The sequence below is a fragment of the Calonectris borealis genome, chromosome 1, assembly GCF_964195595.1.
Source record: "Calonectris borealis chromosome 1, bCalBor7.hap1.2, whole genome shotgun sequence".
Taxonomy (NCBI): domain Eukaryota; kingdom Metazoa; phylum Chordata; class Aves; order Procellariiformes; family Procellariidae; genus Calonectris; species Calonectris borealis.
Genome location: NC_134312.1, coordinates 61,556,786 through 61,581,518, shown reverse-complemented (window position 1 = coordinate 61,581,518; position 24,733 = coordinate 61,556,786). Strand labels below are relative to the sequence as shown.

The window sequence follows — 24,733 nt, the reverse complement described above, 5'->3', positions numbered from 1 at the left end:
GCCAGCTAAATTTGTGCAGTTCTTATCATTGCTAGTATTATTCCTCATTTGTTGCTCGACTCTTTGAAGTAGTGAGGATGCCTTAAGTGGAAGGTAAAAGGGAAGAAAGAGGAAGAAAAGAGAACCAGGATTTAATGATGGTGACAGCAGCCAAGTCTACAGCATCTCTCTTCCTTTACGTAGACAGAACAAAAGACAGCATGGGCAAGTCACCAAATGTCTGCCGTGACCTGGAGCTAGTTGCTGTGGGTATGTGTGGAAAAGCAGAAAGTTAAGCACGGGAGAATGTATTTGCAGGACCACGGCCAAAATTCACTACAATAGTGAAATATACAGCATCATCTTGAACTCTGAGTCAATACTGCATTAAATGAATGAAGCAGCCCGAACCCCAGAGCTACTAATTCAGCGGTGAATGCTGTCTCAAGCCTGAATTTATTGGGAATTTGGGCTACGGATGCTGTTGTCACCCTACCCTAGTAACAACTAAATATATCCATGCCTTGTCTGCGCTCACGTGTCACGCAGTGTGGATACATAGCTGGGCCACCTCACAAATCAGATAAAGATCACATCTGCCTCTGCTGCCAACAGGTTAGAATATAAACCTGAGGTTTGGGAATAGCACCTGAGGGTGCTATTTTTGGCTTTTCTAATTGCTTGTCTGGTGATCTTGGGCAATCATTTCATCACTCCCTATTACAGGTTTCTGGAAAGTATTATGCCCCTCCCTCCACTGAAATGGGTGAAATAGATTGATTGACGTTCACACACTGTTTTTTGGGCTGTCTGCAAATTCAGGAAGACCCACTTTTGTGGCCCAAGGCAAAAACCTCAGTCCTCGAGATTTTTCAGTCATCAAAGCTAGCAATAGGGTTTTTTTGAGAAACTGAAATTTTGGAGCACAGTTGGGCAGAAAGGCGCAAATCAGGTAGCAAATTCAGCGGAATGCCAGTGGTGCTGCAGGTGGCCTGGGAAAGTGGCAGAGGACGCTTGCTTGGGCCAAACGGTCAGGAAAATAACAGTGCAGTCTCTTGCTTGAGGCCTTGCAGAAGGTTTGCTTCTTACTCCTTTGCATTTGTCAAGTCTAAAATACTCGGATCTGGTTTTTTTCCTTGTGTTCTTTGCAATGAGGGCATATAAACCACTTACCTGATTACTACTTTTTCTCATTTTTGGCTTGCACTTCCTGTCTCATCTCTAATGAACCATTCAGTTCTCTTTTTACAGTTTTCACAGTGTCTAGATTATAAACAGGTAGGGACAGAAACTGCAGAACAAATCTTGAATAACAGGTTGGCCAGTGTCAACTGAACTTGACGGTTGTGTAAGTTTCTTTTCCAAAAGATAATTAAAATTCCCTCAGGGTCTGAAATTTAATTTTAGGTGCATTTGTCAAATTCTGACAGTGAAAATGGGAAAGTTTTCACAGAAGAGCAGCTGCTGGCAGGCGTTGCAGTAACGTTATCTGCTGGCAGCTTGGTTTCATACTCTCATTCTCCTCCAAGCGACGGGATGGACTTTTCATGCCAAGTCGTTTCATAAAGATTTTAAAATTTTTTTTTTTCCTTGTGACATGAATCATTTCCCTCTCTGCATTGTTAACCCCGGATTTACACGAGTGTAGCTGTTGGTGCCGGTTACCTGACGTAAGGAGCGGCGGCAACGCCGCGGAGTCCCCCAGGAACCCCCCAGGAGCCCCTCACCCCCGCCGCGGCCTCGGGGCGGCTCTGCCCCTCCCGCCCTCCAGGGGGCGCCTCGCCGCGCCTCGGCAGCTGCGGCAGGGTGAGCGCTCGGCGCGGAGCCACTTCCGCTTCGGTCGGCGGATGGCGGGGGACGGCGGAGCGGCGGGCCCGGCCGCCTCTCGGGAGTTGCTGGCCGTGGGGCGCCGAGGAGGTGAGCGGCCCCCGGGGGGGGAGCGGGGCCGGTGGGAGCCCCGCGGCCGAGAGGTGCGGCGCCGCTCGCCAAGCTGAGCTGGGCCTCCCGCCCGCTTTTCGGGACCGGCGCTGCGGGGCTCGGCCCGGCCGCCGCCCTGGCCGGGCGGTTGGGGAGGGGCGAGCCGGGGAGCGGGGGGTTGGCTCGGCTCGGCTCGGCTCGTGGTGAGTCCCCGGCCTCGCCCGCCGGCCGGCTGCCCGAGGGGGCTTTTCAGCCCGGCTGGCTGCTCGTACTGCGCTTTTTATTACATCTCGCGTGTTTTGAAGAGCTGCCGTTTTCCCGGGCGCGGCTAGTACAGGACGAAGTGAATACGCGGGGGGGAAAACCCAAAACAAACGTTGAACTAGTATCGATAGTCGTAACAACATTTCTATGAAGATAAAAAAATGTTAAAAAGAAATAAAGCTTCGTTTAGTAGTAAAGGGCTGGTGGCTCTGTTGGCGGTCATAAGAACTACCTTGCCTAATTAATGCAGTTTCCCCACATCATTTGGATTTTACGATGCTTCTCCTGAAAATACTTGATTAGGTGATTAGCACCACCGTGTGCGGCCTGCTTTCATTGATTGCCACCACACAGTCACACACATGAGGGAAGGGATTTAAATGCATGTAACTAGCATGTGTTAGCTGTTGCCTCAGTAGGGTTTGCTGTGGGTTATTGCAGGTATATTTTCTCTGTGCCTTGATAACTGTCGCTACAAAAATCTTTGACAAAAGACTTTAAAAACAGTGGGAGCCTGTAAGAAGTGACCTGCTGGGTCAGACCAGCGGTCCGTATAGCCGAGTATTCTGTCTCCCATCAGCTGCGATAGCAGATGATAATTACAGAGAACTTGTTAGTTTAAGCACCGTGCTCCCCATTCTGGTAATTGCCCGGTGTCTGCAGTTGAAGTGGTAGGGATGCTAGGGGGTGCGTTCCTGCTCAGTCCTTTTAGTATCTGATTATGACTCTGCTGCCCTGAATTTGTCTAATTCCGTGTTGAACCTCCTGATCCGTCTGCTTTCACAGCCTCTTGTGGTAGCAAGTTCTAGAGATTCACTGCCTACTACATACAGAAGTACTGAGATGACCACCCCAAACAGACATCAAGGAACAGTATTTGCAGGAAAGCAGAGTGGAATTCCTGGAGGCAGAGACAGTTGAATCCTCATTTTTAGTCTTGTAGAAAAGTAGCAGCAAGAAGAGAGCCTCACAGTTAAAAAGTGACATTTGTGGTTGACATAGGTAAACATTCAAATACTTGTTTGTTTCCAGGGCTGGAAGAAACTTTGTTGATTAGTTCAAAATGTAGCAGCAAGAAGGCCACAACTTTACAGACAGTGAGGATGCCAAGGAGTAATGGTAAGTAGGACTTTGTTACTGGAACAGTGTAAAGTAGTAGGTAACGTATTTGACATAACTTTTGCTTCTGTGCTTTCCTTGCATTAGTAAAGGGAGGAACTCGTGTGTTCTGTTTCTACTGGTGCAGGTCGTCCATTGCAGTTGCACGTCCCACAGGTCAATCACGTAACTGCTGCTTCTGCAAAGCTAGATTTTGCGATGCTCGGCTTTACAGCTGTAAGTTTTAGGGACTTAGTTCTCCTTGCAGAAATACTCGCGCTGTCTGCATATAGTGAACTTGCCACAGCTTTGGTCTTTGTTTAGTCAGCTACTTTCAAATTGATGCAAGTTATGTAGATCACTTTCAGAACTTTATTTTTAATGAATGTGCTGACAAAATTATTAAGCCAGATCATATAACCATTTATTCGTAACAAATTAATTTGAATGCATTAAGAAAACTTTTTTTTCTTTAATCAAGCTACGTTCCTTCTTTCTTAATTGAAGTTACATATAGATTGCTAACATTCTCTTCAGCGTAACTCCGTGCATAAGAGGACATAGTGTAAAAATCATTATTCTTTGAAAGTAGTGTGTCTTCAGGAGTTTTTCTCTTCATGAAAATATACCAGAGTTCTTTAGTCTCAGATTGTTCTTTTTCAGTATAGAGTTGTTGCTTTTTTGCTGATCTGGGCTTCTTATCTCTTTTCAGAAGTAATTCCTCAGTATAAAATATTTGGTGTATAAAAGCATTTAATTTAAAATGGACTCCTTTCAAATTACTGTATTTTTATTTTGTGATTGAGCTGAGATTTAAAAAGTAATAGAAAAAACAATTTGTTATATCGAGTTCTTTCTTGGATAAAAGTCTCTACGAAGATGACAGTGTTTCAAGGGTAGATTATACCTGTTAGACTTCTGTGGACCTCACTCGGAATAGTACCTCTTACTTCACGGAGAATGAAAACTGATGATTGGCTCATCTGCATGTGTGGCGCACAGATTATTTGAAGAAACTCTGGAGGCAGGTGAAGATATTCCCTTCCTCCGCGGGAGGGAAAGGGGTGTGAGTCTGGTAATGACACTGATTATCTTAGAATTGTTGGGAAGTCCACTGAGCTTAGCGGGATATTTCTGTAGAGGGTAAGTGCTTTATACTTCTACCTAGAGCATCTATCTCTTTCCCACGGTCTTAATTTCAGAGCCCCTTTTCATAATTATGTTGAACTTTCTTTAGTCTAGCATCTGTACTTTAGTGGCATCTGTACTACACCTAATTTTTCCATCTTCTTTGAGACATTCAGTCTATACTTTAATAGGGAAGAAAGGAGGACATAATTACATTTCCATTGGAGATAATACTGATGTGGAAGTTTCTCAAGATGGCACTCAATATGTATTTAAAACCATGGAATTTACAAAGAAGTTTTCTGTAAAGTAGTCACATTTTGTTTTCAGAATCTGAATGGAATTGTTGAAGTCATTTCTTCCTGCACCACATGCTGACCAATAGATTCAGTATCTTTTTGCTGTTTATGTCTTGGGAAATTGAATACTGTAATAAATCCTCCTATTAGAACATCTTAAATATAGTAGACAGCTGAAATGGAATCTGTTTAAATGCTCAGATTTCTGAGGTATAAATGTATAAACTAATGCACATCTGTTTGTATATATACATGTGATAATTATTTCTTTTTCAGTTTTGGACCGAGTACAGAGCTTTTTACCACAGATGGCCCATGCAAATGATGAGCTAAGAAGAAAAATGGTAACGGCACCAGCTCATCAGTTTGATATTGAAAATCTAGACAGTGCAACAGAAAAAGTTATAGAAATGGTAAATACTATATTTTTTTATTTTATAAAGTAAATTTAGATGTGATTAAAATAATTCTCTGATCTTAGAATGAGCTAATTTGGTAGATAAGGCTAAGTCTTTACCATTAATAAAAATGCTTATTTGGTTAAAATTTACTACCTGGTTTTCATACTTGCAGAATTTAATGACTGGGGATGAAGTAGTTTAAGGCCAGAACAAGACATACTTTTGAATCAGCATCTCTGAATCAAAAGTAAGTCACAAATTGTATTTTAAATGTCTCATGGGTAATTTGGTTTAGAAACTGGACAGTGTAAGGCATAACAGAAGGCTTTAGTATAAGAGTAATAACTGGCTTTCAGCTGTGCTTTGTAGGTATTTTTAGGACTGGCTATAGGTCTTGGGTTTAGAAAAGTTGTTAGTGGTGGTGTGATCCTTTATGGCTGGTATTTGCCTGTTTATTTACATTCACATCAATATTTTCTTTCTGTTTTTAACGGAAGTGTTGCAGCCACACTCATGTAGGAAAATTTTAATATGAAGGTGATGTGATACGTGCGTGTCCCAGACAAATGCCTTCTGGCCTGCAGACCCGCAAGATAAAAGGCAGAAATAAGGCAGCCTGGGGTTTGGTGTGTGAGCTGTCAGAACAATTTATTGGCCACTGATTGGATTCAGAGTTCTTGTAGATAGTATCCAGCCTACATGCAATAGGTTGTCCAGTGCTGAAGAATTTGAAATAAATAGTGAGGAAACAAAGTGGATCATGAAAATTGTTTGTTTTAATGCACTGAAGTGGAATGGGTAACTTGGACAGGATTTTTAAAAGATTGCACCGGGGAGTTTTGATTTCTCTTTTTGGCTTCCCGTGCCCTGCCACGTGCAGGGGAAGCTGGGGTGTGGGGGGGGGAGCCTAGCCGGGGTCGTTGACCCAGCTGGCCAATGGGGTATTCTATACCATGTGACATCAGTATAAAAACCGGGGGGGGGGGGGGGTGGCCTCACCCCCTGTTCGTGACACGCAGTCGGTGAGCAGTTGCATTGTGCATCACCTGCTTTGTATATTCTGTTATTGTTGTTGTTCTCATTGTTATTATTACTGTTCTCCTTCATTTTATTTCAATTATTAAACTGTTTTTATCTCAACCTGGGAGTTTTCCTACTTGTGCCCTCCCGGTTCTCTCCCCCATCCCACCGGAGGGGGGGTGAGCGAGCGGCTGCATGGGATTTATTTGCTCGCTGGGGTTAAACCACGACACTGCTCATCAGTTTAAATATCTGATTTAGACTATCTGAGTTCAGCTATTGACTCATTTCTTTCTTTGATAATGATATAAAAATGGCCTTATATTTGCTATAGGGCAATATAAATTACAATTTAAATATTTAGGAATCTGTTAATGATATTTGTCATAATCCTAGGAGAACCCAAAAGTCTTTCTAATTGTGGTTTTCTTATGGTAGTAGGCTGTTTCATGTGTTTGCTTTATGTTTTACTCAAATGATAGAAGTGGTATAGACGTGTATAACGTGTTAACTAAGGTCTTTTTTTCCAGAATGTGGCTGTAGTTGAACTGAGTGATTCTGATACAGATGAAGAGATACTAACTTCAGAAGATGACTCGGAATCTGAAGATGACTGTATAACTGATGAAGTGACAATAGACAACATTAAGTTTCCTAAACAAAAGGGAGAAAAGGGCAAAATAGAAATTTTGGACAGCAAAGTGAATGAGTAAATCTGTTTTATTTTACTTAAAAAAACCCCAAACAACAAAAACCCCAAATCGTGTTTTCTTACTTTGAAGACTTGGCCCTTAAAACTGCCTTGTTTCCCAATGTAGCATCCCTCAGGGTCATGTGAAATGCTATAGTTTACATGGTGGAGAATTCAGGATCGACTCATGACTGAGGCAGGCTGGATTTCTGAAGAATTAAGTACGGTTTTATTCATCATAAAACATGGAAATGAACTTCATGGTAGGTTAGACTAAGAAAGCAGCTAGAATTTGGGGCACTTGAACTAGTTAAGTTAAAATTCTTGTTCTGTTGCTTTGTTGAAGAAAGATTTTTGTAGTGTGCTATAAGAAATTTTTGCTTCAAGGGCAGGAGAGAGTTAACTAGGAAAAAAGTTATGGTATTTTATATTCCATGTCCTGTGAAGTGTTATGTACAATGTCTTCAATATTAAACATTATCTTAAAATACGTTAGAGGTATGTCTACATTGCATTCATGACAGTAACTGTTGAACACTAAAGCAGTGGCTGAGGTCATTTCAAGATGAGCTAGCACGGGTAAGGACAGCCACGACTCACGAGAGAGTTCAGCAAAGGATTACTTACCCTCTATGCCTGCACTGAGCTCCCTATCATTACGGGTAGGTTACTAGCTCATATCTGGAACGTTTGTGGCTGTAGTGCTGATACCCTCAGTACTTAAACGGTCAAGTCTGCCTCTGTGGTGTTACAATTGCTTTAAGCTACACTTTTCATCTCCCACTTTCCCTGCCACGTTTCTGTCCTCTCCATTTTGTTAACATTCTGTCACTACCAGAAGAACAAAAAGGTGACTCTTCAGCTGGCCTGTACTTAGGTTAGCTTGAAACAATTGTGAAACCAAAATCAGTGAAAGTATGTCTCCTTCATACTTACCTCAGACTGATCAAATACAATGATTTGGGCTGTATTTACTTCATAGATTGGTTTGCATTTCAGAAGTATCTATCATACTCTGGATGTCATCGTTTGTTTCTTAAAGGAACTTTGTATTTTCTACACCATTAAAGTAAAATTTTCTATATTGTATTTGCTCGAATATTAAACTTAATGTCATGACTTGGAACCTGCAATTACTTACAGAATTTATTTTGAATCCCATACTTAAAGCTGTGGTTTTAATACCTGTTTCTGTAATATTTGTGATAAGAAATAACAAGGATTCTGGTCTTTCTTTCACAATGTGGCTGCTTAAAAATAGAACAAGGGCATGATTTACTGGGATTAACTGACTAAACCACAAAATATTTTAGCGAAGGGGAAGGATGGGAATTGGGGAATGGGACTGCTACTTTTAATGGCAGCCCACAGATCAGATTAAGCTTTGGGTGAAGTTGAACTCTAAGAAGAGCAAGTAGTCTTAGTAGGCTTAGTTTGTTAGATAAGGTCTCAATCTATGGAAAATTTCCTTCGAACTGAAAAAAGTTTGAAAGCCAACATCTTAACTCAGTCATTTTACAAGAGATTTTCCCGTAGATTAAAAAAAAAACAAAGTATGAAATACAAAGTAATAATCATGCTGTATAAAACAGTGATAACAGTCCATGTGCACAGACACAAAAAGTGATTTTAATCTGTTAATGTAACCACCTTTCAAATTGCAGGCAGATCACACATTCCATATCAACAAAAAGATAGAAAATATTTTCAGTAACTTTAGCTTGATATGCATAGTTTAACACCAATGTTGAACTCTGTATGTACTATACAAAGATCATAGTAAGTGCACTTTCTTGCATTGATTCACTTCTTATGGCACAAAGATTTTCTGTACTGCTGAAGAATCACCAGAGCAGAATGTTTAATTGCTACTGTAAAACTTGAACTGGTTTATAGCAAAAATGGCATAATAAGTATATTTTAGTTCAACTGTAAGAGAAGCCTAATGACTAAGGATTTAAAATGATCATGTAAATATTATGTTCACACAAATAAGAAGTAGGCATGTGAGAACTCATTCTTCAGTTGTATTTAAAAAAATAAGCCAAACCATGTTCTTGGGTTTTTTGGGGGTATTGTGCTAACAACTGCTGCTGCTGCATAATTTAAATAACTTCAGGTTAATTTCCAAATGCTTTTATCTTTCAGTGAGACTAAAATTTGGACCTGATTTATATGAACTTGTCTGTTCTGTGGAATGGGTGTTTTGGTTTGGTTATTTTTTTTTTAGTTGTAGCACTGCAGACAGCATGTCCTGGGCATGGCATTAAGTGTTTCATGGAGTCATTAGGATTCAAACTCTGCCGAAAGTTTACTTTCCAAGTGAGGCTGTTACTTTAATATTCCACAGTGATAGCCTTGGTTCTGAGATATTCATGAAGAGCTTCTTCACCTGTACAAGCACAATATTCACCAGTTAGAATAGCAGCTAAATGACAGAATGTTGTCAGAGACTGTAACTATATTATCAAGAAAAAATCTAAAATGCTTTAGCCAATATTTGAGTCCTTAAGGAACAAAGAAAAACTAATTAAGTTACCCTCCCACTGAGATTTACAGAACTGGTTTGACAAGAAGAGGCCAAACCCAACAGATGTGGAAAGAAAAAGGAGCTGGAATTTAACAAGCAGACACCCGGGTGGGACTGAAGTAGCGGCAGCCTCCGGATGGCCGTTGGGGGCTCATAGTTGAATTTACGAACTTTGGTTTGCCTGTGTTAAGTTTCTAGGTAAAGAAGCTGTGTAAAAATCAGTAATCTTTTTTTCCGGATACTATTACTCATTTTGGTTTCAGGAAATGTCCAATGCTTGCTAGAGATTCCAAAGGCAAAAATCTGTTGTGTCACTGAAATTTTTTTTCCTTTCATTTTTCTTTGCTACAAGGCTGGATCTGCCCAGTCTTGTAAAGTTTCTTTGACAGACTAGACCTTGCTTTTTTAAAAACTGGTTTCAAAAAGAAAAGATTTTTTAATGCACCTTTCTCTGTGGCTGTCGGCAAATTTTGAAGACATTTTAAGGCAAAAAAAAAAAGTTTCCCATGCTCTTACAAGTTTAGAGGAGAAACCTAAATTAGCGTTCTTTCTGAGAGAAAGGAAAGAAGATTTTGGCCAATACCTTTGCTGCTTGACAGTGTGTCGTAGCCTGTATGCAGCTTTGGACAAGCTGTAATGTGACTGCTGAGAGGAGCTGGAGAGGAATACTGGGCATGCCGTAGCATCGTTTAGCAAATGTACAGGACGGGTTGAACGGGAGGTATTGAGGCGGGAATATTGTAGGGATGGGAGAGGAACTAGATTACTGTAACTGCAGGAATGTAGGAGATACAGGAAATGCGTCCATAGCTCATGTTTTAGTAGACACACTGTACACAGGCAGGGTTGTTTTTCCATTGGACTGTCAGATGTGAAATGAGGGAGGGAGAGAAAACTTACCTAAATCTTTCCCGAAGCCAGACTGTTTAAATCCACCAAATGGTGCTGCCACATCAGTTTTGTTATATGTGTTAATAAAAACTGTTCCAGCTTCAAGCTTTTCACTGATGTAGAGAGCTTTGCTTATGTCTTTTGTGAAAACTCCTGAAGCTAAACCATATTCTGTGGTATTTGCCCGTCGCAGCACTCCATCGACATCCCTACGGGGGAAAGAATTTATTTAATTGCCACGAGGTAAAATAAACAAGTGTTAGCAACCTTCCACATTCAATGTCATTGAAGCACCTTTTCCCATGCTCTTTCTTCTCCAGTTAGCTTTTTTAAAGCAATTTATGAAAGACTAATCTGTCTCTCAATCTGACAGATCTACGGAAATTCGTACCCTTGCTTCAAGTTTATAACCTTACATTTTAATGTTTAAAGTCTACACTAAGAAATGCCAAAGGAAAACTTGCAATATACCAGCTTTGCTCAGCTACAGTGCAACTTGGGGATTAGAGCAATACAAAAATAGTTGTAAAGCAGAGCTTGGCAGCAGATTATGAATCAGTTTGCTAAAATTTTGGCCTGGTTTACAAGTTAATGGAGAATAAATGCTGAAATTCAGACTTCTATCAAGACACAAGTTCTCAGGCCATGTCCAGAGTGCTATTTTCTATTTGCATCTCATCTCCACATAGGTTCAAAAATCCATAATAATTTAAAACTTTAAAAAACTCAATACAGTCCCTTATCACCATACATAATTTATAGATGTGAAGGGTTATCTATGTGGCTGGTTAACTGCATTATCAAACTGCAGAAAAAGAAACCTGGTGGAAATAGTTACATGAATTTTCTACATAGGGTTTTAATCTCATCTGTGTGTAAAATAATTCTTATGATTTGGAATGAAAGCTATTAAAACTGGCAGTCTACAAAATATACAGAAGGATTTTCATTTGCAAGAGTAATGTGCCAGTGTTACACAATGCACAACAATGCTATGCAGTCTTCTGTGACAGAGAAAAATAAGTGATTCCACTGGAAAAAATACACATTTTGTAATTTGATCAAGCTGTTGCAATTACCGCATCAACTTCAGTAAAAACGTTTCACTGAATACTAAGTCTTATTTAAGAACTGGCACTTACGGTTGCATTCTATCCTGTCACACACTGCTAATAGCATTAGTTCTGTATCGACATGGAGCAGGATACCCTGTACTAAAAAGGGTATTTTTTCAGAATTTAGCTGGAAGAGATTAGCTGGAAGGGATTCAGACTGGTCTTACAAGATTTAACAAAATCATACCACGTATGCTATCATTTCTACACTTCGGGTGAAAATGAGAAAATAAAGTTTCTAACAGTAACCAGCGGAGAACATACCCATTTTTAAATTTAGAAATCACCATCACAGGACCAAAGGACTCTTCCTGGGCAATATACATATGGTCTTCAACATCTGTGAATACAGTGGGTTCCATGAAGAAACCTAAACAGAGGATAGAGCATCATTTGAGCATGGCAAAAATGCTTCATGGTTTGTATTGTCCAGGCCGTCTCTTTTCCATACTTTGAGGTCATAGATATGTTGAGACTTGAAACAGAAAATATCAAGATTGATATGAATGAAGCATGAATGGAAATGCATGTGTGTAAGCACCAGAGAAACAGCAGAAAAAAGGTTAAAAGAATGGCCTGTATTGATCAGAGCAACAACACGTGCTGTTCCTGTGCAGGCCAGAAGGTCTGCATGCCACAGCCCAGGGGACTCCTCGGGGAAGACCCTATACTCTGACAGCAGGAAGACAAGGTTACAGCATGACTCAGACGCCACTGTTTTTCTTGTTACCCAACAAGAAGATAGACCGTAGCCATGAAGACCTGTATATTCCAAACAAGGAAGAACATGTGATGGGCAGCAACTTTGCCTAAGATTTATGGATGCTGAAGTAAAGAAAATTCTAAGGCAAAGGACCACCTCATAATGACTGTTCATTTCTGAAGGGTGTGAAGACCTGTCCAAAAGCTAGCTCATCATTGCCAATCAAGAACTGTCCTGGTTTTATACACAAGTGATCCTGGTCACCTACATCTTGGTGAGTGAGTGTGTTCCAGTTTGCGTGGGTAAAATCAACTTCAGAGCTTTTATATGAATGCCGCCCCATTCCATAAGATTTCCCATTTAGTTTTCTTACACTGATTTCATATAGGTATGAATCTCCATTTTTGTTTTATTTAGGGATGCAATCATTATGTTTTGAAACTCTGACGCAAATGTTTCTCCTTCATTATTGATAAAAGGACAGATGTCCATGACCAAATGTTGCTTTCATGCCTGCCCACTAAATTTAGCATACATACTGTCTAAATAGCAAAAAAGGCTTTTGATAGTAACACCTTATGCAAACTCTGGTAGTAGTTTCCTCAGTCAGCTTTAGTGTTAGTGTGATCTAAATGGATATAATTATACTTATGGCTCTTGACAGTTCAAGGGTGTTGTAAAAAAAGCCTCAGGGCCTCACAAACAACAGGAATAAATGAGCAAAATATTCTCATACAGACTAGATTCTGATTCAATTTCCTATGTTATGCTTCAGTCGCACAGTTTCTCTTAATATGAGACTTGAAAGTCCTGTTCTCAAGTGGTATCTTGGGCTTGCTTGGTACTCATCCCGAGATATTGCTACTTTACATAATGCAGCAGAGACAATGATGGCTTTTGTTTAAAGTGTGAAAGTTCCAAACACCTCTGAACAATATTTTACCTGGTCTACGTACTTGTCTTCCTCCATACACTAGAGTGGCTCCTTCTTTTACTCCAGTTTCACAATATTGCAGCAGCTTTTCCAAATGTGCCTTGTGATTTTGTGGACCATGATCTGTAGATCTATCGAGTGGGTCACCAATTTTCATCTTTTTTATTTCTTCCACCTATGGGTTACCCAATTAAAATGAAGTTACATAACATAGCAAATAGTTGTTAAAGTGACCAGTGATTCAGGATGCTTCATTTTTTGTACTATGAAGTTAGGCTCTAAGAAAGGGCTGGATTCTAAGAACGTGGAATGCTCCTCCCTTTCTAAAATGAGGCTTTGTTTTATGTTTGGTAATCTCTGGTTACTTCTGAAAGCTTTTGATGCTGTTTTCATGTATTCACTCTCTTCTGCTATTAAGATAGGCATGTAAAATGTTAACTTTTACCAGTGGTAAATGAGTTATGACAGTGATTTCCTGTTCTTGATCGGAACAAATGAATTCTCCAGTGGTACAGTGTAGTGACTTGTTGGATTTTTAATAACGACCTTTGTAGTATTCTAGCTATGCTTCCAATATGCCTTTTTTTAAAACTTCACAGCAGCCTTTAATCACATTGACCCAAGTTCAGTAATTTTTTTAATCTTACTTTCCTAGTCAAATATGAAATATCACTGAAGGTACAATATCTACTTCAATGTCACTTATCTGTGCATTACTGATAAAAATATCTCCCTTCAGTGCCTTCCTTCTAACCCTGCAAGAGGTTCCCAAGAAGCAGCATTGCCTATCATAAGCAATAATGAGAAATTAAACAACTGAAAATAAGAAGAAATGCAAGTGTCTATAAAACTAGTGGATCTTTGTGCCATAGTAAAGTATCTGCTTCAACTTTAGTCCTTGAATATCTTACCACTTTTCTAACAAATTCATCATGGATTGATTCTTCCACAAACAGCCTGCCAGCTGCAATGCAGTTTTCTCCTTTGTTGAAATATACTGCTCCCATACCCTGATCAGGGAAAAAAACATTAATATTTATATGCATCCTTTTGTTCAGTCTCCCTTTCATTCTGTTCCCTTGGGTTGCATTCTGTGTTCGTGACCCTCAAAGCGTAATGCTTTATGTAAAGGGACATCGTCAATGCAACAAGCAGACTAATCTTATAACTAACTGGCAAACACACTTCCATGGAAACAAATGGCTCAGGATGAACCCATTAGCACTGCCCTTTCCATTTCCGTCAGCGTTCCACAGAAACACCTGCTGCAGCATCACAGAGAACAGGGGTGGCAGCATGACCAGTGAATATAAAACTGTACTAATCCACTGAGCAATACTGGTTGTGTCAAAAGTCGCATGTAACTGGGTGAACATTACCTAACTCTAATCTGCAGAGAACCTCCTGTTTCAAGAGTGTGGATTCAGACTCCATGCAGTTTGTTCCTTTTTATTTACCAAGAACTGATACCTGCCATTGTTTTTCCAGGGGGGTAGGCAGGTGAGGGAAGGAAAAGCAGGACAAATAAAATTCCTAAAAAGTAGTTTTCCGGCAGCTGCAAAGGCCTAGGGTCCTGGCATTAGTAGGTATGACCAGGATCATGTGCTAGTGTCAAGTGTGTGGCAAAAAAGCATCGTTTCGCAATCATTTTAAGCCATCAGTGCCAGGTATAGCTCAGGCCAACCTCTGCATCACCCTCTCACTTCTACAGCTGACAACAGTAGTGAGGCCAAGCAGTGCTGACTGCGAAGTTTCAGCTTTTATTATTTTCCATATATATTTCACTGTGCAGTCACTCAGACTCGTCCTGCCAAAAGACACTCCAAAAATGGGGAAAGTGTATAACAGTTTCTTCTTGGTAGCAGTACCTGCTTATGCTGGTTTAGAGAACTCACATAATTAGCACTTTGGGTAAGTACAGTGTGGAAGACCTTTGTTTGCTTCTTAGTGAGCAAACTGTATCTGCTGTCATTTTGATGAATCAGATTACTTTAGCAGGAAATAAGCTCCCTAAATCCACTGAATTTCTCATTTGCACATCTTATGTATGAACTCTAAGCACATTATGGCTGATTGGGAAGGTGGATTATGATGACTGATGGTGAATTAAGAAGTAGTATATGGCATTAGGTGCTCAATAGAAGCACCTTCAGGCTTCTATTTTTTAAGCGCATTTTTTTTTGAGCATCAGATTTTGACAAATCAATTTTAATGTGTTAACTTGGCTAGTGAAAATACTTTCCAGCTATATTTATTTCTTTTATTGTATTTTCTAATGTATATTTCTTGTAGTACTGATCCCTGCCTTTTTGGTGCAGCATGAACAGTTTAATTGTGCTGCCATAAAGAAAGATTCTGTAGAAAAAGGAGTCTGTTTTCTAACAGATTGCATGATTTTTCATGCAAGGGCTCCCTACTGCAGTTTTTGGCAAGTCAAGAAGAATATTGCAATACTGTGAGGATGTATCACAAAGGCTTTGAATATATTTTACTTCGAGGTAACATTACCATTTTTACGGCTCTGTCAAGTTCACAGTCACCGAATATGATCAATGGTGATTTACCACCAAGTTCAAGAGAAACCTTCTTCAGATTAGTGGCTGCACTGTAAAAAATATAAATAATCATATAAAACCAACATTTAAATAGCTTATTTCATTATTTCCTTTGAATCATATCTAGTGAAAATGCATAAACCTCTATTTTCCAATAGTGACTTAGTAGAATTCTACATAAATGTAAACAACCATATGTAGTTATGCTTTTCTATTACTGCTACATGCACAATATAGCTAATAAGATACTTCAGAACTAGATTACGCAGTGTTTATTTATGAATCTTTTGCTGAGAGTACCTCTTCATGATCTGTTTACCAGTTGGTGTTGAACCAGTGAATCCAACTTTGCGGACATCTGGATGTTCAGACAGGTGCTGTCCCACTAAGCCACCTATCAAGGTGAGGAAAACAGCTTAACTGGACAGTACATAGGCAATTTTTACTACTCCAGCAGCAGCACTGTATCACAGAAAGATCTAACAATATGTCAGTCAAGTGCAATATCACATCCTTATTTATATTTACAGCTTTATTCATATGACTACGAAAAATCTCATATTAGTTAACTTGGATCACGTGTCTCCAAATTTCCCCCACCTCTCTGCACTGACGAACTTCCTTCCTAATATTCCATTGTAGGTGGAATAATCTAATTTGTAACAGAGCCTGCCCCATACAGTTACTTTGCCACTTGTCTTCCTTAGGAGAAAGAGGAAAATGGTGACATCAGGTAACATGGTGTGGACCATGTCTTACCTATAGTGACCAATACACATCTTACCAGCTTGCTTTAGGTCTCACAGTCACATTTAAATACATCCAAGTGATGATAAGATTAGGAGAAAAAATGATGTTTTACAATCAAGTGAAACATGTTTCTCTGTAATACATTCTTTTTCACAGAATTCATGCTATTTGTGTGAACTTGTAAAAGGTGTAGGCTGATGGCTCTTACCAGTAGCTAGAGCCAGGTGACATACAGATTTTTCCAGTTCTGTCCCGGAAATATGTGAAATTGCTGTATGACATAGATGCAAGCCTACTACCTATGAAGATACATGCACTTATGTAATAGGTCTTCAAAAAGGTAAAATGCTAGTTCACCAGTTTTTTAGCATGACCTACTCTTCCCAGAAAAATGATTAATTGAAGTTTTACCTGAACCAGGCAGAATATTTATAACGCCCTTAGGAAATCCAGCTTTAGCTGAGAGTTCTGCAAACTTCAAGGAAGTCAGAGGTGTGACCTAAGTAGAAACATTTAGATTAGGTCTCCTATTTTAATTAAATGCATGATGATATCTTTTACATTCAATACATCTTAATTTTGATACAATATTCATCTTCTTACTCACAGTATTGACAAATTAAAAGCGATGGCTTCTTGCGGAAAAGAATTCATTCTTGAAAACGAGAGTAGCATCAGAGCAGAATTGAAGACAATCAGTACCTTGTATCATCATGGCAATTCGCATTATTACACATACACTTTAAAACATATGATACGGTCAACCTACAGGTGAAATCCACTAGATTGCCTGAATTATTTTGCCTGAACAAACAGTGGAGAACCTGAGCCATCTGTACATTCCTTTTTGTTTTTACCTGAGCTGGCTTGAGTACGAGTGTGTTGCCTGCAGCCAAGCATGCTGCGCTCTTCCATGCAAGCATCATCAGTGGGTAATTCCAGGGGATAACAATTGCACAGACACTTAAGGTAGGGAAAAACAGGGAAAGATTACATTTTTCATGGCAGCTTTTGAATGGCTTTTCTGTATGTCAAGGCTGTCACTAAGAAGAAAAAAGTGATACTTACCCTATTGGCTCTTTCCTGGTGAATGTTAGATTATGGTTTGGCCGAGCCTGGTTAATTGGAATTGTAGCACCCTAAAAGACAGAGGAGGGACAAATCTTGGTACTGTTTAATCATTTTTATTACAAATATATTTGCCGTATAAGTATGTTTTGGAAAGCCACAGAGTAAGCTTCAAAACCAGAACAATTTTTGCATCAGAGAAAGGGGCAGGGATGCTTCTACTGTATGATTTCCTACTATGGATACCGTAGTCAACTCCTGATTTTCAGTTGGATGAAATAAAAGCACAGATACCAAAAGTATGGAAGAACATAAAGTGAGTGTCTGAGGGACCAAAAAAAGCTGAATGATATTCTTGATTGTGGATCTTAAAGATACTTGAGGAAATGCTGTGCCACGTGCTCTGCCATCAAGCAAACTCCCCAGCCTTGGTCAGAATGTAACATAGCACATGAGTCTCTGCACTTACCCTCATGATGACCACAATGACATTCTGCTCCATGAATAATCAAGAGCTGGCTAAACATGCATATCCACTGTGACACCTCAACTGATTTCTTAGATATTTAGAGTCACATTCTAAATCCATATTCTCCAATTGGAAGCAGACTGTCCTTTTGTATTGCCAGGGAGACCCATTTTAGGTAAAATTCTAATTTTGCTTTATTTTTTGATTCCTTGATTACTTTTGCTAACACTGCTTTTTGGCACTGTGTCAGAAAAAAAAAATGTGTAGAGAAGAACTGCCACTGCTTATTTCCTTTACATATTCACTTGCCTGAATTTTGTCACACCATCCAGCGAAGTATCTGAATGTTTGCACAGACATTCCAACATGAGTCTTTAAAGCTAAAGTGTAGACAGCTCCTGAGTCGATAGACTCTATTGTTGCTAACTCTTCTTGATGTTCTTCCATCAGGTCTGCAAGTCTTTAATAAAAATATTACACATCCACATCAAAGAGAAGTGACATCTAACCATTGACAGCCTAAAATGATATTTGGTATGGCAAAGAACTGTAATTAAAATTGCATTCCCATTGAATTTGGAGGTGCAGCACTGGAGCCACTGCTCATTAATATCAGTAAGAGCTTGAACAATTGCCTGTTAAAGTCTGCAAATGTCTTCACATTGGCTGTAGTAGACACTGGATGGAGACATGAACAGTGAAAACTTACCTGATTGTTCAACTATGGTTTTGTAGATAAAATAATAACTAGAAAATTTGTACTCTTTTTCTGTTGTACTACAGGGAGCCAATTATAGAAAATCAGACCAGTAAGTCAAAAGCAAATACAGTAACATAAGTGTTAGATGCTTCAAAGGCAGCCAGATGTCCAAAGACAGAGCTCCTGGCCTGTAATGCAAATTGAATTTTATATGCCTTGATACATTTGAAAATCTGACCCATGGTCTTCTTGGGCGTCAAGTTCTCCATCTGTTAGATTAATGAAGCAACACGGTGAGGTGTAAGTAAGACTGTGGTAAATATTATTGAGTTAATAGTAGCGATCAGAGTGTCTCCAAAATGCATCTGCATAGACAGATACCTATACTTATGAGGAGCTCTTGTAATTTTAGTGGTCCCCCACTAAGGCAGAACGGTCTGTTTCCATGAATGAATTTTTACATTCAGGTCTTAGATCTCTCACATGGCAGTGAAACAGATACATCAATGTTCTTCTTAAGCTTCTGTCTGTGTTGGTACTCAAGACATATAATCAATGCTCCCATGTGATTTTAAGAGCTTAACCAAGTGCATTTTAGATCCTGTAAAGAGTATTCAAAACTGGGTGTTAAACCTATTTTTCCATTATGTAAATTCAACCCATTTAAAGCGTTTGCAGAGATGTGGAAAATACTCTTTAATACTTGTTTTAACTGTATCTTGGAGACCCAGCTACAGGTCAGGGCATCAGCAGTAGTGTGTAAAAGAACAGATATGGCATGTCAGGGACAAAGGAGAAAGTTCCATTTAATGCGTGCTTATTCTATTAGATTCCTTAAGACAAAGCAGCAGAGCTAGGGGCTTTAATGGTACAAACCTTGCCTCTGGTTCAGCACTCAAAAACTCCAGTTTGAACAGAGACCAGAGAAAAAGGGGCCTTGTTTGAATTAAGGTGGACCAGAGAGATACTTCATTCATAGTGGGGATGGTTTGCAACATGAACACTCTGATATAACTATCCTAGAGAGCCTAAGCAGAGAAGAGTTTAATCCAGGAATAATCTATGCCGTGTAGGGGAGTTACGTTTTCCATATGCCTGACATAGTTACGCTTGCAAACCTTTCAAGTGTAAAAAACAGAGCAGTAGTTCTAAGACCTTAAAAGTTTCTCTTCAGGGCAGAGTTAACTTGGGCTCTCAAGCGCTCTATGTTCCTAACACAAATTAAACCCCATGTTTGTACATGCTTTGAATCTGTGCATGCTTGTGAAAAATTTAAGTGATCGACCGTATTTAATTTTAATATGAGTTCTGACTCGCCCATTTTCTGTTGTGATGATTACTCAACTTTTTTACAGTCCTGCAGGCATTCTTCAAAGGCCTGGTCACATACTTTACGAGACAAGCAAAATTTTCAGTTTTGCTTTCATTCTCTTTTGCCAAGATACCTGCAGTATCTTGTAAAACATGTGGCATTTTTAAATACTTTTTTATTTCTAATTACATCTACTTGGTCCATACAGATATGGTAAAAGAGGGGAGGGGAATTTACATCCAAGGCATTCAACAAAGTAAAAATTACAGCTATATTAATGTGATAAGAAATGATCTGCTGCATACACTACAGTGGACACAGACCCAGGTTTCCCAAGTGCAGCATTACATTTCCCCATGTTCTTCTTCCTTAGCTGCCAGAGCACAGACATGCACTGGATTCCCTACTCCTTACTGTCTTGCTAGGCTAAGCCCAGCCTTATGAGGACAGAGTCATCTTCTAGTTGCTTATTCCAAACCTCTGAATCAGCTGGATCTTCAGTTTCCAAATCCTCACAGAAGTTATGCAGAGAGCAGTGTGCAACAATAAAAGGAAGGGCAGTGACCCACCCCTGCACCCAAACAAACTGCCAGATTGTCTTGCCATCCAAACACATAGCCTGCTACCATCCTGCAGCTGCCCACCGTGTAACTGATCCTTCTTCTGCTGTCTCTTCTGGTGTCCAGGGCTAGCCTCCTGGCACAGCACAATAAAGGCTTAATATAGCAGCAGTTATGGGCACACTATTGAAGATCATATTTTTTGAAGGTGAAAAAACTTCCTTCTCTTCCCTATAGATAAATATGCAGTCTCCTCAGCACAACTGACTTGGCCAGGACATCCAATAGTAATGTTGGTGAGCCTGCAGACTACACCCTGCAGAAGAAAGGTGTTTGATACACAGGACCTACTCCTTCATGAGTTCCCTGGGGAAGGAAGTTTCAGCTCTGTTCAAGATCCTAACTTCTTTAAAGCCAGCTGCTGTATCAAGCACAGTAACTAAGCTCTCCACCTACTGAATAGGAACATAATTGGCCTCGTACATCTCCTCTCCTCTGTGCTGACAATTGACTTTCTATCATCACATTAGCTAAATGTGGACCTGTGGCAATCAGGAGTAGCAATCTGTTTCTTTACTCATGTCTACTCTACTCACTCCTTTTTATGTCCTGGAAAAGAAAAAGCACTGAAAATTCTTCATGTACCTCCACAAAAGAGGCTTTCTTTATAGGGAAGCTCTGGAGCTTCTATTCATCCCAAGTCTGCAAGACAGTGTTCTCCCTGCGCTTGCTGTAAGGCACCAGAAGCATCATGCTGCATATGGAGAGTCCATAGTAACCGGGCTTTTATTAGTTGCCTCCAGTACTGCCCTCCCAATACATAGGCAGCATCATCGTTCTTCCAAGACCACCTCTTGTCCTTCAAGGATCAGAAACCACCACTAAAATACCATTCACTCAGCATAACCTCTGTTTATCTTCTGAAACAATAACAACACAGCCAAAAAAAGAACCAGGCATTATCTGGGGTTGACACAATGAAACAGATACAAATAAGAAATACTGAGCTGGAAGTGTCCCAGATAAATGTGGGATTTAGTTTAGAGTGTTTCTACACAGGGACAATTCTTCCACAACAGACCATATCACATCTCCTAGAGTGGGTCTTTAGCCAGGTGAGAAGTATGCTGGGATATGATCCTGGAAAATCTAGCATCAGTTACAATGTATTTCAAAATCAGTGGCAATGTGGCTGTATGTTTACTGTATGGAGCGCAGATGCAGGCAGGCTTAGCAAGGTAAAAAGTCTCTGCCTGCCTAACCTAGGTAGACCTTGCCCGTAAAACTTAGCCTCATTTATACAGAAGGATTTGGACTTTACAAGGGAATTTTCAATCCTTGCAACAAGAAGCATATAGATTAAATGAAGCTATCAAGTATTTAAAAGACGTTTTCCTCAAATTCTTTGTTTCCATTCATAAATAATTTAAAAAAAAATGGTAGCAGTGAGAGATCACAAGATTTTTCTCTGCCACAAGAAAGGTTAGCCAGTTAAGACCCAAGGCCGGTATACTGAAGCAAATTAGGGGATGGAAAGATGGCTAGTCTGGTTCCTCTGACAGTGGGGTTATGAATATCCATCATATCCAGAAAATGTATGCAACAATTCTTCAGAGGAACAAAACAGTAAGATGTAAGAAAACAAAACAAACACAAGATGCCTTTCACATACCTGTACATGAGTCGCCCTCTTTCCCTTGCATTCATTCTTCCCCATTCACCATTTTCAAATGCATCCTTTGCTGCTGCCACTGCCTTGTCAACATCAGCCAATGAAGCAGAAGATACACTGGCTATTATCTGTCCAAAGGTAGCATTGTGTTAGCTCAAACTAAAATGCTGGGATGTAGAGCGTTATTCCTTCCTTCTAAACTTCTTGAGTGGGTATAAGCAAATACTTAATATCCTCAACCCCGGCAGTTGGCACGGGTGAGTCAGGCTGCAAAACGTTCAGAAACAACTGAGGTGGCAGAATTTGGAGGACACTGCAGGGACTCTGATTCCTGTCTTCTTCTTCACATCAAGGTGCATCGTCCTACTTGATTTCACTCTCTCATTCCAGATGTAAAATCAATATGTGATATTACAAAAGTTGGAAGTCTTTATATGTAGTATTATGATCTAATATCCAAACATGTTAAAATGACTCCTGCATGTTCCATTTCTTAGGAATGGAGCTTCTGTTACCATAAGGCACCATATACACATAGTATTTTATGATGATTGTGTTCTATAAATACACACATTATAAAGTCTAAAACAGAATTGTTATGACTTTTATTCAATTCCATAATGAGTTTCAGGAAAAGTACCAGAGTCTGACTTCTGATGATAGTGAAATTTGTGGTATTGATTTCAGCAGAATTTATTTCCTCCAGAATTAAATGGCTATTACATGGACATCAGAATCACTACTCTTATTTATAATTCATAGTTATAAGTTGCTCAACCAAGATTCAGTAGTGCAGGACTGAAGTGCAACTACATGTATTTTCCTATTGAAGAGTCATTTTTCTTACTGGGAATTTAAAGGGACATTTTAAAGTCACACTTGTCCTAAGACAACAGATTTGTAAAAAAAGTAAAATAAAAACTGAAGTTGATGACTGACAGAAAATAGAGACAATATCCTAAAAGAAGTACTTCTTTAGCAACTAAACTATAGCAATTTTTGTTTGCAAAGCTAAACAAGAATGAAATCAAGGTAAAACAAATGGCTGGATATGGAAATTGACATAATAGTTGAAGTGGAAGTAGGTTATTTTTACTGCGCAGCTTGACTGAAATGCAAAAACTGTAAAATATACAGACTGAGAAGTCTGTATATTTTTGAAATATACAGAAATTTGAAACTTCAATTTATTTCAAATTGAAATGTCAAATTATTTCTAGGGGTTGATAATGTGTACTGTATGGTTTTAAAACTGGCAATATTCAGTTAGTGTTTTAGATTTTTTAACAGGCAAAGAAATTGAAATAAACTGATATTGATCATATTTAGAAATTACTCACTGATCCATCTGCTGGATTTATAGTGTCATATGTCTTTCCATCATCAGCATTTATAAATTGCCCATTTATGAAACACTGGTATGGCATATTCACAGTCATGTTGTTCACATTTTTTGAAACCTAATAGTGAAATAAACAACAAATTAATTTAAACTTTTAGTAACAAAGATTTTAATGTAGCTTAGCAAGCTTTTGATATCTACAGCCAACATCCAGCCACATTTTACAATGTATATATGGCTGTCAGAAGTGGACAAGAAAGTATAATGAAATGGAAATCATATTCTCCCTGAAGACCAATGACTACACTCTGAGATAGTTAAGCAGATTTCTGTATTTTTTATCATTGGATCTCTATGTTCAAACCAATACTAAATCCTGGTTGAGGCTGGTCCTAGTGGACTTCAATCAAATGCATAATTCCCAAATTCAAGAAATCCTGACTTGCTTAATGAGTTAAAAACCACACAATCCTCCTTTCACACAAAGTTTTCGAACAGACCCGTAGGAGAAAAATCTAGCACTGTTTGCCTTGGGAAAGCAGAAGGTCTAGAATCATTCTGACTGAAGCATACTGGCAGGAGAGTGCAAGGGAGGAAGGAATATCTGCCCGTGTGTGATCTACTCTACCGCATGTTCTTGATCTCCTGGTTTCTGGTACGCTGTAAGTGACATTACATATATACTTCCATTCCAAAATGCTAATATATAAAAGCTGCAAAAAAGAAAGTCACAAAGAAGAACTTGTATGACCAAGTATTTGTTTGCTTTTCCTACTGCATCAAGCAGTCTAATAAAATGCATTGCCTACCCTCCCCCAAAAAACAAGAAAGAATAAGCAAGAAAGGCAAAATAAAAAGTCTTACATAATCAATGACTAACTCTTCTTCTTTGTCTTCTCCTCTGAATTTTCTGACAGCCATTTGAATAAAGTCTGCAAACTTAGTGGCCATATACACATCTTCATTCTGTAGTTGAAGTCCACTATATTTCTGTTTGATCTCTTCTAGCATTCTAAAGATTTTGAAGAAAGAGTAAGTTTAATTACAAATGAAAGAATTATTCGGATAACCGAATCATTAGAAGGTCGAAAGGGATCAAAACTGAGCACCAGTTTGTATGCATGGGAATATGTGTGTGTGTTTCTCTCACAACAGTGGCACAGACGTTGTGCATTTTACTGAAATCTGTTGGTTTAATCAGGAGTGTTATGGAAAAGAAAATGTCAGTTCTGGAATACTTTTAGGTAAACTTTTGGAAATAAATGACAAATAGCATATATTGATTGATAAAACAGTATATGGGACTACTATAACCAATACATGGAGGACATTCAG

General features: G+C 39.2%; 2 protein-coding genes across 4 annotated transcripts in view; one reads left to right on the top strand and one right to left on the bottom strand.

Annotated features, from left to right (window-relative positions):
• Window positions 1-1,768: 1,768 nt before the first annotated feature.
• Window positions 1,769-7,896, top strand: NOPCHAP1 (NOP protein chaperone 1). 2 transcript variants are annotated; one of them, XM_075157196.1, is made up of 4 exons: window positions 1,769-1,896; window positions 3,193-3,279; window positions 4,962-5,098; window positions 6,637-7,896. In XM_075157196.1, the coding sequence occupies exons 1-4, from the start codon at window positions 1,827-1,829 to the stop codon at window positions 6,817-6,819; spliced, it is 477 nt and encodes a 158-aa protein (XP_075013297.1). In that variant the 5' UTR covers window positions 1,769-1,826; the 3' UTR covers window positions 6,820-7,896. The 2 variants fall into 2 exon arrangements, with proteins under 2 accessions (XP_075013297.1, XP_075013291.1); XM_075157190.1 differs by lacking the exons at window positions 1,769-1,896; window positions 3,193-3,279 and adding an exon at window positions 4,024-4,322.
• A 508-nt stretch (window positions 7,897-8,404) lies between these two features.
• ALDH1L2 (aldehyde dehydrogenase 1 family member L2) overlaps window positions 8,405-24,733 on the bottom strand; it is a 34,811-nt gene continuing 18,482 nt past the window's right edge. For both annotated transcript variants that reach the window (XM_075157179.1, XM_075157170.1), the window contains 14 exons: window positions 24,263-24,410; window positions 23,397-23,516; window positions 22,057-22,184; window positions 18,122-18,272; window positions 17,344-17,414; window positions 17,133-17,238; window positions 16,687-16,774; window positions 15,826-15,919; window positions 15,479-15,575; window positions 13,882-13,980; window positions 12,980-13,145; window positions 11,598-11,703; window positions 10,228-10,427; window positions 8,405-9,189 (listed from right to left, as the gene is read on the bottom strand). In XM_075157179.1, coding sequence (XP_075013280.1) covers window positions 9,134-9,189; window positions 10,228-10,427; window positions 11,598-11,703; window positions 12,980-13,145; window positions 13,882-13,980; window positions 15,479-15,575; window positions 15,826-15,919; window positions 16,687-16,774; window positions 17,133-17,238; window positions 17,344-17,414; window positions 18,122-18,272; window positions 22,057-22,184; window positions 23,397-23,516; window positions 24,263-24,410 — 1,630 coding nt within the window. In that variant the 3' untranslated portion in view covers window positions 8,405-9,133. The remainder of the gene's footprint in view (window positions 9,190-10,227; window positions 10,428-11,597; window positions 11,704-12,979; window positions 13,146-13,881; window positions 13,981-15,478; window positions 15,576-15,825; window positions 15,920-16,686; window positions 16,775-17,132; window positions 17,239-17,343; window positions 17,415-18,121; window positions 18,273-22,056; window positions 22,185-23,396; window positions 23,517-24,262; window positions 24,411-24,733) is intronic.

Excerpts from the sequence above, each read along its gene's own strand:
- NOPCHAP1 (XM_075157196.1), top strand. The coding sequence starts at position 1,827 with ATGGCGGGGGACGGCGGAGCGGCGGGCCCGGCCGCCTCTCGGGAGTTG. Across the intron at positions 3,280-4,961 it reads GAGGATGCCAAGGAGTAATG|TTTTGGACCGAGTACAGAGC; the intron begins GTAAGTAGGACT and ends TTTCTTTTTCAG. Across the intron at positions 5,099-6,636 it reads CAGAAAAAGTTATAGAAATG|AATGTGGCTGTAGTTGAACT; the intron begins GTAAATACTATA and ends CTTTTTTTCCAG.